Genomic DNA, 14,184 nt, shown 5'->3' on the forward strand with positions numbered 1-14,184 from the left:
AGCAGAATTTTAAGACAGAATTTTAGTAACAAAAGCTTCTAGCCGCCTGCATTTTAAATAGGCCGGAGGTGGGGCAGCGTTTGAGCTTTGTAAATCAGACGTATAAGTTTACTAAATTTACTTGCTTCACTTTTTAAATAAAAATACCTACTTTAGCCGTGACTGGTTTGGCTCAGTGAATAGAGTGTTGGTCTGCAGACTGAAGGGTTCTGGGTTCGATTCCCGTCAGGGGCATGTACGTTGGTTGCGGGCACATCCCCAGGTGGGGGGTGTGCAGGAGGCAGCTGGTCGATGTTTCTCTCTCATCAATGTTTCGAGCTCTCTAACCCTCTCCCTTCCTCTCTGTAAAAAATCAACAACAAAAAATATTTAAAAAATAAAAATAAAGTCAATAAAAAATCTGATGAACAAAATAAACTGGTGAATATAATATAGAATCAGGGGCATAGAAAGGGAGTGGACTGACAAGCCTCAGGGGAAAAGGGGTGTAGGGGGTGCCAGAAGAGACTGGACAAATATTGTACACATATGGATGAGGACAGTGTGGGGGAGGTAAGGGCAGAGGGTGGGGTGGGAAGCGGGTGGAGGGGAGCTATGGGGGGGGGGAGAGGACGAGATATAATAATCTGAATAAAGATTTATTAAATAAAAAAATAAAAGAATAGCCGAAACCGGTTTGGCTCAGTGGATAGAGTGTCAGCCTGCGGACTGAAGGGTCCCGGGTTCGATTCCAGTCAGGGGCATGTACCTTGGTTGCAGGCACATCCCCAGTGGGGGGTGTGCAGGAGGCAGCTGATTGATGTTTCTCTCCCATCGATGTTTCTAACTCTCTATTCCTCTCCCTTCCTCTCTGTAAAAAATCAATAAAATATTAAAAAAATAAAAGAATAAAATGTGCTAGATGGTGTGGCTCAGTGGTTGAGCATAGCACTATGAACCATGAGGTCAGAATTCTATTCCTGGTCAGGGCACAGGCCCCGGTTGAGGGCTCCATCCCCAGTGTGAGGTATACAGGAAGCAGGGGATCCATGATTCTCTCTCACCATTGATGTCTCTATCTCTCTCTCTCTCCCGCTCCCTTCATCTATCAAATCAATAAAAATATATATTTTTAAAAGTTAGAATAAAACTGATATAACATGGGTTAATTCCATTCCAATAAAGAAGAAAACAGCATGACAATGAGAAATTAAGGTTTGCAATTAAAATCAGGACAAGAAAAATCATTCCAATTACAAATACACAAATGCCAATTTATGATATTCCAAAACTTCATATTCATATTAAAAACTATACAGTCAGCATGAATAGCCCACCAACTTCATGAAAAGAAAGAACAATATTCGCCATATTCTAATGTCAGTCATTGCATTAGTCAACTCCAAACTACTGAGTGGAAGCTACAAGGCCTTGAAAGGCTGATGTGGGGCAGGAAGAGCTTTACATGCTGTGGTCATAGCACTGCAAAAAGAATGGCAGCATAGAAGACAGAGTGAAAAACCAGAGGAACAGTAAGGAAATAGGATGTGAAAGAAATAGAATTAATTTTTCCGAGTTCAGTCAGCAATGTAGCCTGGGAAAAGTGTCCTCTCCCGGGGGAAAGGGGTGTCTGTGTGGGGAGTACGGGAAGAGACTGGACAAAAATCATACACCTATGGATAAGGACAGCGGGGGGGGGGGGAGGTAAGGCAGAGGGGGGTGGGAACTGGGTGGTGGGGAGATATGTGGGGAAAAAGGAGAAACAATTGTAATCTGAACAATAAAGATTCAATAAAAAAAAAAAAGTGTCCTCTCCCACATACAAAGTTTATGCCAGGTCTCCATCCTGGGTACAACAATATTACTGGTATTGCAATATTTCTCTTAATTATGGAAACTCTTATTATACAGACAGCACCATCCTGAGTGCATGTCCAGTCACCTAAATGTGACAACCACATACTGACATGCTCTCAAAAAGTTTTCAGCTGAACACAACAGTGGCACAGAAAAGGAAGTAACTTTGATGACATCATTTACAAAACCAGAGAACTATTTTAAAAGATTTATTCAGTAAAAAAAAAAAAAGATTTATTCAATAGTATTATTCTCTAAGAAGAAAATACTGCGCCTTAGAATGTAGTATGGGAATAGTCCATGGGAAAGTGTACACAAGAGGAGTCCATATAATATACAACAGCTCACAGATCTTTAAGGCAGAAATAATCAACCCCATGATTTCACTAGCACATACACCAGAAATAAAACATAGCTGCATCAAGTGATATGGGATTAAAATCACATTAATATTTCCTTTTCAAAAGACTTCAAATGATTTCAATATGTGATAACACTCTTAAGTAACTGTACATAGGAAAACATCAATTCTTTTGATATATTCAAGCATATAAATTTTCCCTAACTACATTTCAAGTTTGGAGGACACTATTTAATACATTCTGACTTAGAATAATACCTGAAAGGCATTTTGACTACCAATTAGTGTGAATTCAGTGATACTTTGAAATTTATCATCAATTACATAATTGCATAAAGTTTTTACATCTGTAAAATCTCTTTAAGGCATACATTCCTTGGAGTTTTGTAAACTACATTTTAAACAAAAACCCTTCCTCCTATATCATGAATGTAGAATTTACTGAGGCTGTAGGTCTAAGTATGAGTTCCCCATTCTTGAGATTTAAGGTATCCCTCTAGAATGAATTCCAATGTGAGGAATAAGCTAGGGATGCTGATTAAAAACTACATGACAATGTTTACATTTGTAGTTTCTCCCCAGTATGAATGCTGATGTATGGTCAGTGAAGCATACTGAGTAAGCTTTGTCACATTCTTTATGTTGGTGAAACCTCAATCCAGTAATAATTCTTAGATGTTGTAGGACATACACTTTGACATATGCCTCATAATTTGTAAGACTTCATTTTATCATTGTCAATGAAGTTTCAACCATGGAGAAATCTTCAGATGAAAACTTTGTATTACTGCCGTTTCTTTAGAACAATTCCTGCAATGTTGAGTTTGACAGCAGGTTAAGGCTTTCTCACATTTTCTACAGTGTAAGGCGTCCCTTTACTATTAAAGTCCCTGATGTGTGGTGAATTGTGAGCTGTGGTTAAAGGCTCCAGCCCATTCTCTACATTTGTTTGGTCTCTCTTTTATGAAGTCTTTCAAGTATAATAATATCAGAGTGGCTTTTAAAGGCTTTTTTACATTTATCACATTCATGTGTTTTTCCAGTATGAACTCTGTGATGCTCAGCAAGTTCTCACTGCTGATCAAGGACAACACAAAGCACATCTGTAAGACTTCTCTCAAATATGAACTCTGCTGTATAGTGCAGCAGGCACACTGAATAAAAGCTTTGTTACACTTTGTACATGTATAACACTTCTCTCCAGTATGAATTCTCTCATGCTTAGTAAGGTATGAGTTGACAAAAGATTTGCCACATTCTCTACATGTATAATGCTTCTCTCAAGTATGAACTCTCTGATGCTTAATTAGTTTTGAGGGGTAGCTAAAGGCTTTGCCACATTCTCTGCATTTATGAGGCTTCTCTACAGTGTGAACTGTCTGATGCTTACTAAGTTGTGAGTTTCCACCAAAGGCTTTCCCACATTCTCTACATTTATAAGGCTTCTCCATGTGAACTCTCTCATGCTTAGTAAGGTTTGAGGGGCAACTAAAGACTTTACAACATTCTCTGCATTTATAAGGCTTCTCTCCAGTATGAACGCTCTGATGATAAATAAGGGATGAGGAACTGCTAAACGCTTTCCCACATTCTTGACATTTAAAAGGCTTCTCTCCAGTGTGAACTCTCTGATGATTAATAAGGAATGAGGACCGGCTAAACGCTTTGCCACATTCTTGACATTTATAAGGCTTCTCTCCAGTGTGAACTCTCTGATGATTAATAAGGAATGAGGACTGGCTAAATGCTTTGCCACATTCTTGACATTTATAAGGCTTCTCTCCAGTGTGAACTCTCTGATGATTACCAAGGCTTGAGGATGTACCAAAGGATTTGTCACATTCTCTACATTTATAAGGCTTCTCTCCAGTGTGAACTCTCTGATGATTACCAAGGCTTGAGGATGTACCAAAGGATTTGTCACATTCTCTACATTTATAAGGCTTCTCTCCAGTGTGAACTCTCTGATGATTACCAAGGCTTGAGGATGTACCAAAGGATTTGTCACATTCTCTACATTTATAAGGCTTCTCTCCAGTGTGAACTCTCTGGTGCTTATTAAGGTTTGAGGACAATGCAAAGGCTTTGCCACATTCTCTACATTTATAAGGCTTCTCTCCAGTATGAACCCTCTGATGCAGAATAAGGTCTGAGGAGCGTCTAAAGGCTTTACCACATTCTCTACATTGATAAGGCTTTTCTCCAGTGTGAATTCTCTGATGATAAGCAAGGTATGACGTTCTACCGAAGGATTTGCCACACTGTCCACAGTTAAAAGGCTTCTCGCCAGTGTGAACTCTCTGATGGATAGAAAGGGTTGATAACGCAATGAAGGCTTTGCCACATTCTCTACATTTATGAGGCTTCTGGCCAGTGTGAACTCTCTGATGATAAATAAGGTGTGAGGACTGGATAAAGGCTTTGCCACATTCATTACATTCATAAGGTTTCTCTCCAGTGTGTATTCTCAGATGAATACTAAGGGTTGAGGGCCAGGTAAAGGTTTTGTCACATTCTGAACATTTATAAGACTTTTCTCCTCTATCATTTCTATAATGTTGCATATGTCTTGAGGACTGACTAAAGCCTTTTCCATTTTCCTTGAGTTTGGAAAATTTTGCAATAGTATGAATTCTTCCCTTATGTACAATAAGAGATGAATGACATTTAAAGGCTTTGCCACATGCTTTACATTTGTAAGGCTTCTCTCCAGGATGAATTTCCTTATTTAGAGTACAACCTGAAGACCAATTAGATGTTTTAGCAGAATCTTTACACTTATAAGGTTTTTCTCCATTATGGATTTTTTTCATTTTATTTAGGTTGAGTATTTGACTGGGTATTCTACCATGAGGATTCCATTTGTAAGTCTCCTCAGGATGAATATTCTCTTGTTCAGTGTAATTTGAAGACTGCTGAAAGGACTGGACACATTTACTTCCTTTGTGTGTCTTCTCCACAGTAGGAATAACCTGACATATATTGTGATTGGACCTTGAGTCGAAGACTTTTCCATTTTTATGTTTCTCTGCAAGCTCACTTTTCCAATGATGATTAAGATATGACTCTTGCTTAGAGGTTTTCCAATGTTCATACCACTGATAACTTCGGTCTCCATTATATGTATTCTGGTAGTAATGGGAGATAGAAAGTCCTTTAGTGACAGTCATAATAATTTCATTAAACATGTACACTTGTTCAATAAGAACCATTTTGCGATACTCATTAAATGAAGATGGTTGTATAAAAACAGCTTTCTTAATTTATTAAAATTCTCCACAAAAAATAAATAGAAAAAATTGGCAGAGGAAGAACAATGAATCCTTATTTAAAAGATTGCCAAATTTAGCAGCTACCATAGCTTAGTATTTGAGCTTCAATGTTATGAACAAGATGGTCGTGGTTCCATTCCAGGTCAGGGCACAAGCCCAGGGTTCAGGATAGGTCCCCAGTATGAGGAAAGCAGGAGGCAGTCAAGGAATGACTGTCTCTCATCATTGATGTTTGCCTCTCTCTTCCTCTACCTTCCTATCTAAAATCAATGAAATATATTTTTTAATAAAAAATAAAATAAAAGCCCTAGCTGCATTGGATTAGTGGACAGAGCATTTCCCTGAGGACCAAAGGGTCCCGGGTTCAATTCCAATTCAGGGCACATGCTCAGATTGCAGGTTTAATCCTCATGGTGGGCATGCAGGAAGAAGCCAATCAATGATTCTCTCTTATCATTGATGTTTCTCTCTCTCACTACCTCTGTGAATTTAATAAAAATATACTTAAAAGTAATAATATTAATAAGATTCCCAAATTGAGTACATTTAAATTTCATAGGTACATTATAAATCTCTACATTTTAGAAATGATTGCATGAAACCAATTCAAATGATTATTTACACTACAGACTATGCAAATTCCTAGTTTTTCCATATTTCTTTTCCAGTTCCATATTTCTTTTCCAGTAATGCATAACAGTAAAAAGTGGTTTTCAACCTTCACATGCAAAAACACACTGATCTGCTAATGGAACTGTCTTTCAAATCGGAGGTTTCCCAAATGCATACTACACTTGACCTCTATAGGTAAGGACAATTTTATTATGATAACTATTCCAGATTAGTTTTGTTTATATTAATTCCCTCTCTTCTCATCAAACTCTTCTGAAACTCCAAGGCTTCCATTAAGTGTACATTATCAAAGTGACAACTTTCATATCTTACCAGTATTTTTTCAGAGAATAAATCTTGTACTCTGGACTTTGGCATAAAGACCTGGTTACCTTCGGACAAAATTGCTGAAAGAAATCAAAGTTTCAGTTTTGACATTCAAGTGAGTGTACGTTGAAATTAACAGCACCAATAGGCCAAATGATTTTTGAGCCAGTAAAGGATTCATGGAAAGCTCAATATAGGTACCATGAGGAAAATTCACATCAAGGAGGGACAAAGAGTAGCTCACATTTGCCAATGATACCTGCTGAAACCCACAGGCACACAATGGCCATATTATAAAAATACTCCCAATTCCCAGTTTCTTCACTGAGTAGAGAGAGAGAGAGATGAGGGAAGTGCTTGTTCAATGATTTCCCGGTTTTGAGGCATCTTGAATAACAAGTGTCTGTTGTGCATGACGCACAGTGGGCAGAGAATGGCAGTACACGGTGAGTGCTCTGTAGCGGGTGCTACAAAGAAACAATGAGAAATTGTTGGAGCACCCCAGAGACTGCGGTACTGAAGACGTATATCAAGCCTGAAAGATATCGTGTGCCTGAGAAGAAAACAGAACATTTCACACTGGTAAATTAAACAGTCAATGGAACCAATATTAGAGATACTAAAAGCAGTGGTGACCGAATGTAAAATTTGTTCCACAGATGGTTATTATTTGTTTCTTCCTATAAAAAGCGTATTCAGCCGAAACTGGTTTGGCTCAGTGGATGGAGCGTCGGTCTGGGGACTGAAAGGTCCCAGGTTCGATTACGGTCAAGGGCATGTACATTGGTTGCGGGCACGTCCCCAATGGGGGATGTGCAGGAGGCAGCTGGTCGATGTTTCTCTCTCATCGATGTTTCTAACTCTATCCCTCTCCCTTCCTCTCTGTAAAAAAATCAATAAAATATATATTTTTTAAAAAGCGTATTCAAAAGCCTGCTACTTTACAATTCAGGAATCTCAACAAAAAGATACCAAGTCATGAAAAAAAAAGTAAGAAAAGTGCACCATCGGGAAAACAAAATAGATAAAATCAAACAGGCACTACATTAATGGAAATATATTAATTATCTCAAAAAGAATGGCAAATGAGCTTCTTCTTTTCGGATGTAACACCAAATGGCAGATTACGCTCGTGCTGTGGGAGGGCCCGGAGACCCTGGAATAGAAGGTCCAGGCGGTTTCTGTGGAGGATATGGCAGCGGCATCGGGGACCGGGGTTGGGGCAGGGGCTGAGGCCGCACAACTCATGGAGGCAAGGCCGAGGACAAGGAGTGGATCCCTGTCCCCAGCTAAGCCGGCTGGTCAAGGATATAAAGATCAAATTCCTAGAGGAAATCTATCTATTCTCCTTGCCCATCAAGGAATCTGAGAGCATTAACTTTTTCTTGGGGTCATCCCTCAAGGATGAGGTGTTAAAGATCATGCCTGTGCAAAAGCAGACACGTGCTGGCCAGAGGACCCGGTTCAAGGCGTTTGTCGCCATTGGATTGGGACTACAATGGACATGTTGGTCTGGGTGTTAAGCGCTCAAAGGAAGTAGCCCCGGCCCTCCGTGGAGCCATTATCCTGGCCAAGCTCTCTATTGTGCCTGTGCGGCGAGGCTACTGGGGAAACAAGATTGGCAAGCCCCACACGGTTCCCTGCAAGGTGACTGGGTCCTTTCAGGCTGCAGACCAGTGCTTTCTCCAATGAGCCAAACCAGCTGGGCCCAACTTGTTCCTCGAGAACAAGAATCTACCCTAGAAAGCAGAAGCCCCTAGAGATGTTAACATAATAAAGGAAACAAAACCCTGCGGGAGGAGGAGGAACTCGGGAAGGAAGTCATCCTCACCCAGGGAGGCCAGGTTGCTGTAGTTCTCCACCATCACATCCAGGTACAACTTCCGCTGAGCTGGGTCCAGGCATTCCCACTCCTCCTGAGAGAAATCTATGGCCACATCCCTGAAGGTCAGCGGTCCCTGAAAGAAAAGACACAGTTACCAAGAGGTCACCAGAAGAGGTCATAACGTCACCAAACATGAAAACAGTGTTAGCAGAAGAGGTTTTGACGGAGGGGGGTATGCTGAATTATCCAGAAAGAACACTTTGTCCCAGTAACATTCTCTGATGTGTTTTGTAACACTGACACATGAGGATGACACATGTCCACAGATCCACAGTACAGATTTTACTTTACAGGAAAATAAACTTTGAAATTAAAGTGTGGACACAGGCATATGGATTTCTGAGTGCTGTGTTTGCATAGTTCAGGGTCAGTGATGTATATTTCTCAGCACAAAATGCCATGCTGAGTTGGAAATATACAGACTTCTTCTCAAGTGTAAAGCAGACCACAAGGAAATGGACTTCTGTAAAAATACAGATTCTGATCTAGGTTTGGAGATGTGGCCTGTATTTCCACATGTGTAACAAGCTCACTTTTACCTGTAATGTCCATGTTTCCGGTCCATATGCCATACTTCTGAATACGGAGAAAGTGAAAACACATAAAACATTCATACAGAACTCCGAACTAAAGGGTTTGTTAATGGAATCCGTGCTCCTGGAATAGGACACATAGGAACCATAATCCTAGTTGGAAATTCACTATGAGTAATCGTAGGACAAGATTATTCTGCCTGGTCCAGCTGGTGTGGCTCAGTGTTCCGTGGTAAACCACGTACCAAGAGGTCACGGATTCGATTCCCAGTCTGGACACATAACCAGGTTGCAGGCTCAATAGCCAGTGTGAGATGTGCAAGAGGCAGCCAGTCAATGATTTTCTCTAGTCATTCAAGTTTTTATCTCTCTCTACCTCTCTGAAGTCTATAGAAATATACATGAAAAAAAAACACAAAGAAAAAATAGCTGAAATAATGTTAACAGTTTAGGCACAGAGACACATTTTACAACTATGAAATCAAGATGGTTTAGTGATTGCGTAAATTTCATGAAACTATTTGTGTATGATCCCCTTTGTGTTTTACAAACACAATACAGAGAGAAACTTAATGATATAAAACAAGTTAGACCTACTGTTTCCTTTTTGTGGTTGTAAATCCTCCCCTGGGGAGATATATTCCATTCACTTTTCAAGAGTGGAAGGCAGGGAGATAGAGAGACAAAAAGGAGAGTGAAAGTGAGAGAGAGAGAGAGAGAGAGAGAGAGAGAGAGAGAGAGAGAGAGAGACATCAATGTAAAAGAGAGACAGACACACATGGATTGGCTGCCAGGTACCCAGGAGCTACTTGCCCTGGACCAGGAATCAAACCCTCCACCACTGAACCACACCAGCCTGGGGGAACTAATTTTTCTTACTGGTACATTTCCTTCAAAAATTTGTATGTATCATTAGTGGAGAGCAATGTTGTAGGGATGTTAGAGATGGCTGCCTTCCAAGTTTGATCTGTCACAAAAGGGACATTTTGAGTAGTTGAAAGTCATTAATTAAAGATGGGAATGCTTCGTGACCTGGGGAGGGTGACAAAATGAATGCAGACAAGGCTCTGGCACAAAGGAGGGAATTATAACCCAGCCAGTGGGGCTGAGAGGTAGAGGGTTGACCTAGGAACCAAAGGGCAGGCTTAGGTTCCTGGTCAGGGCACACGCCAGGTATCAGACTCCATACCCAGTGCAGGGTGCGGTGCAGGAGGCAGCTGACCCGTGATTCTCCAACCTAATTGATGTTTCTATCTCTCTCTCCCTCTCCTTTACATTCTGAAGTCAATAAAAACATATTTTACAATGGTAAGATATGTACACATGTAATACCTTAATAAAAAATTGAAAAAAAATATTTTAAAGCAGAGAGAGAAAAAAGAAGAAAAACACACAGAAAAAGAGAGAAATATAGAAACTGCTGACATTGACTATAATGAATAAAGTAGTTAAATAAAGAAAGAAAAACAACCTGCAAAGGCAAGAACATCAGAAATAGAGAAATAAATCACCAGAATTTAGAGGAGAAGCAAACATAACCTCTGACCCAGGACACATCTTTTACCTGAGAAGCAGCCATGTGGTCCTGGTCCTGATGGGGTCTGGGATGTTTTCTCAGGTGACAGTATGTTGAGGAGTCATAGGACGTGGCTTCAAAGGTGACCACACAGCCTGTTAATCAGCTCACCTCACACTCAGTCAGAAGGACCTGGAAATGAGGAAAAGGCCACCCCTCCTGTCCTTTGTCACAGGAGAGTCAGGAACAATGAGCTTCTACATGGAGATCACACTGGGAGGGGTTTTATTTCCTTTTTATGTGTCTCTCCTCACAAAGACATCCACAAACTCCTACAGAAATGAGAACGTGAGCTGCTGTCCTGACCCCCCAAACCAAACAGAGCACCCCCTTACCTCCCCTGAACAAACCTGCTCCCCACTCTTACAAAGACATCCTGCAACCCTCCTGCTAATCCTGTCCTCACCTTCCAATCACCTCGCGCCCCTCAGTAACCAATGATGCCCCACCCAGAGCAGCTGTCCGCCTCCATGGGGGAAAGTGCCCCTGAGGGCATTTCTTAAAGCTCCTCAGGGGATCTGAGAAGCCCCAGAGGATTTAATTCAGGATGTTTTTAAATAATAAAGTGTCACACATAGAAAAAGTAAATCCATGGAAGTAACACACACACAACACCACAGCAACAAAGGTAAAGGCTTATAATATTCCTTGAAAAAGCATCAGGTGCTGCCGAAACCGGTTTGGCTCAGTGGACAGAGCGTCGGCCTTCGGACTGAAGGGTCCCACGTTTGATTCCACTTAAGGGCATGTGCCTTGGTTGCGGGCACATCCCCAGTAGGGGGTGTGCAGGAGAGAGCTGATGGATGTTTCTCTCTCATCGATGTTTCAAACTCTCTATCCCTCTCTCTTCCTCTCTGTAAAAAATCAATAAAATATATTTTTAAAAAAGAAAAAGCATCAGGTGGTGACAGACACAGGTCACCTCCTCGTTGCCCTTCCAGGAAATGACAAGGGACCCATGACCAACAGACAAGTCTCTCCCCTCTGAGTTACTAAGGGTTGAATTGGAAGCAAATTATTATAAAACTAGTGGCCCCTTGCACAAAATCCGTGCATGTTAAAAGGGGATTAATTAGAGGAAATAATTTAACATTGCTATTTGCCCTTTCTCTATGAATAGATGAAAGAAAATTAGTAAAATGTATATGAAAACCTTCCTTCTGTCAGAATCTGGGGCACACCACAGGACCCAGAGCAAGTCCCTGCCCACCCACGTGGGCCTCATACCCAGCTGCCCCCCACCCCAACCCAGCAACATGCAAATTGACCACCACTCCACTGTGCCCACCAGCAAATCAGGAGGGAATATGCAAACTAGGAGGACAAAGATGGCTGCCGCCCAGCTGCTCAGGTGAGGAGTAGCTGGGTGGGGAGGTACTACTGCAATGAGAGGGAGGGTGGGGTGAAGGAATCTATAAGAGTGGCACTCCTGCCGAAACCGGTTTGGCTCAGTGGATAGAGCGTCGGCCTGCGGACTGGAAGGTCCCGGGTTCGATTCCGGTCAAGGGCATATGCCTTGGTTGCGGGCACATCCCCAGTGGGGGGTGTGCAGGAGGCAGCTGGTCGATGTTTCTCTCTCATCGACGTTTCTAGCTCTCTATCCCTCTCCCTTCCTCCCTGTAAAAATCAATAAAATATATTAAAAAAAAAAAAAAAAAAGAGTGGCACTCCAGCTGCACCGAAGAGGAAGACTGCAGACTAAAGAGTGCAGGAAAGATGAAGATGGCAGACTCTGGCCAGAGCCTGCAGCAAAGGCAGCACACACCAGCCTGAGAGAAAGGCCTGGGTCCAGGGTGCCTGAGGAAAACTGGTGCTGGAAGCCAAGGGAAGGAAGGGCTATTACCCCAATCTCTTCGCGCAACAGGCCTCTAGTGTGTATAATGTGTGTGTGTGTAGGGTTCAGAGATCATAATTATAAGTATATACACTCACACACACACATATAAAGTCAGGAGCCGATATATCACACCTTAACCATCCACACCCCATCAGCTCACCCCTCACCCAGATCAGGGTCCCCTCCTCCCACCACCATGTATTTCTGTCCATGGGTCTGTCTCTGTCTCCCTGTTCCCTTTCTCTCCTCTGTGGTCCTTTCCTGTGTCCCCCTCCCCTGCTCTTTCCCCCCTTTTCTCTGTCTGTCCCTACACCCGGACCATGAACCTCCTGAAACCCATTTCCCTTCCGGTGCTCTTTCTCCTGGTCTCTGACGGCTCCCATCTCCACACACGTCCGTCTGTCCTTCCCCACGCCCGTGTCCCCGCTGCTGCCCGTGACAGTCTGTCCTGCTCCCCACAGCTGGGGACTCCGCGCTGCTCCCCCTGCTCCCTCCTCCCTAAGCCCCCCTTTCCGTCCCTGCACTCGCTCCCCAACTCTTCTCCTCTGAACCAGTGTCTCCGTCTGAGGTGCCTCCTCCTGTGCGGCCCCCACTTCTGCTCACCAGGACCCTCTCCCCTCAGCTCCCTCCTCTCTCTGGGCTCCCCTCCCCCTAGTTCCCCACTTCCCTCCTCCTCAGGCTGCTTTCCCGAGTTCCCCCCTCACTCCCAACATCGCCGTTCAGTCGCCCCACACCCCTATGGGCCCCTCTGTGGACCCCTCACCGCCCTTCCTCCTCCCACGTGTCTGTCTCTCTCCCTCCCCTCCTGACCCCCCAGCACGGGTCCCCGCCCCCCGCAGTCACCGCCCCCACAAAGCCCTCCCTGCGGGCAGGTCACCTCTTCTGGGGACACCGCGTTCTTCCCCCTGAGCCCCTCCCCATGGACACTGTGCTCCCCGGGCACTCAGACCCCTTATTAATGGGGGGCCTAGGAAGGCGGGGAGCAGACCCCCAGGCCGGGAGCCATCCGGGCTCTGTGGGCGGAAAGCGCCGGTCGGGGGAGGGGCAAAGGGCGGGAACCCCTGACCCAGACTCCCAGCCCCGCGGGGGGACCGGCGGCCCCGGGGATGGTTTTCAGCAGGAAAACCACGCGGCAGGCGGGGCCCACAGCCACAGGCGGAGAGACCGCGGGCCGGGCCTCAGTTTCCCCCAAAGGAACGCGGCGCCTCCACTGCGCAGCCGCCCGGGACCGGACTCACCGCCGTGAGGGGCTCCGGGGCGGGGACCTCACCACGGACTTCAGCGCCCGCAGCGCCCTCAGCCTTCCCTGCGGGGAGGGGGACGGAGAGCAGCGGCTTTAAAGCACAGACACCTCCTCAGGGAACCGCCATCTTCCCCTCCACAGCCGCTTCCGCGTCTGCCAGGAACTGCGCATGCGCCTCCCTGCGGGATGGGCGGGGCCAGCGCCTGAGCTGAGCGACTCCGCGGTGGGGGCGGGGCCTGTGCGGGGACAGAGGGAGGGAGGGCGGGGCAGGAGCGAGGGGGCAGCCCTGGGTCCCTCACCTCCTCCCACAGGGACCGCCCTTCCTGGTGGAGTTCCCCCGTCATTGTTGGGGTTTGGCTGGTGACGCGGCTGTGACAGGATCACCAGGGAGAGAAGAGACAGGAGCAGAGAGAGGGCGGGTATTTTGCTTCTTTAAAGGGAGGAAAGGGCCAGGTGCCCTTTGATAAAGGTGACCAGATTTTAACATTGGAAAAGCAGGACACCATTGGGGGGGGAGTTCTTGATTAAAAATTTGGTCTATATGGAGCAACAAAAATTTTCATAGAACTCAAAAATAGTATTGTAATATATATTTTTAAATTTCAACATAAGTACAATTTACAAATATAATAAATAAAAAATTTTGTATAGTATTATTTTATTCTTTGGCATATTTCTCATTTGAGTGAATTTTTTTTAGTA

The 14,184-nt window shown here is 44.0% G+C and overlaps 1 protein-coding gene across 1 annotated transcript; it reads right to left on the reverse strand.

The window, feature by feature from the left end:
• Positions 1 to 1,972: 1,972 nt before the first annotated feature.
• LOC129147531 (zinc finger protein 345-like) lies at positions 1,973 to 10,444 on the reverse strand. Its single transcript, XM_054710051.1, is given in 3 exon segments — positions 1,973 to 4,937; positions 8,240 to 8,366; positions 10,391 to 10,444. Coding segments are annotated over 3 exon segments (2,001 nt in total). The 5' UTR covers positions 10,406 to 10,444; the 3' UTR covers positions 1,973 to 3,078.
• Positions 10,445 to 14,184: the final 3,740 nt, after the last annotated feature.

The sequence above is a fragment of the Eptesicus fuscus genome, chromosome 21 (assembly GCF_027574615.1).
Source record: "Eptesicus fuscus isolate TK198812 chromosome 21, DD_ASM_mEF_20220401, whole genome shotgun sequence".
NCBI lineage: Eukaryota > Metazoa > Chordata > Mammalia > Chiroptera > Vespertilionidae > Eptesicus > Eptesicus fuscus.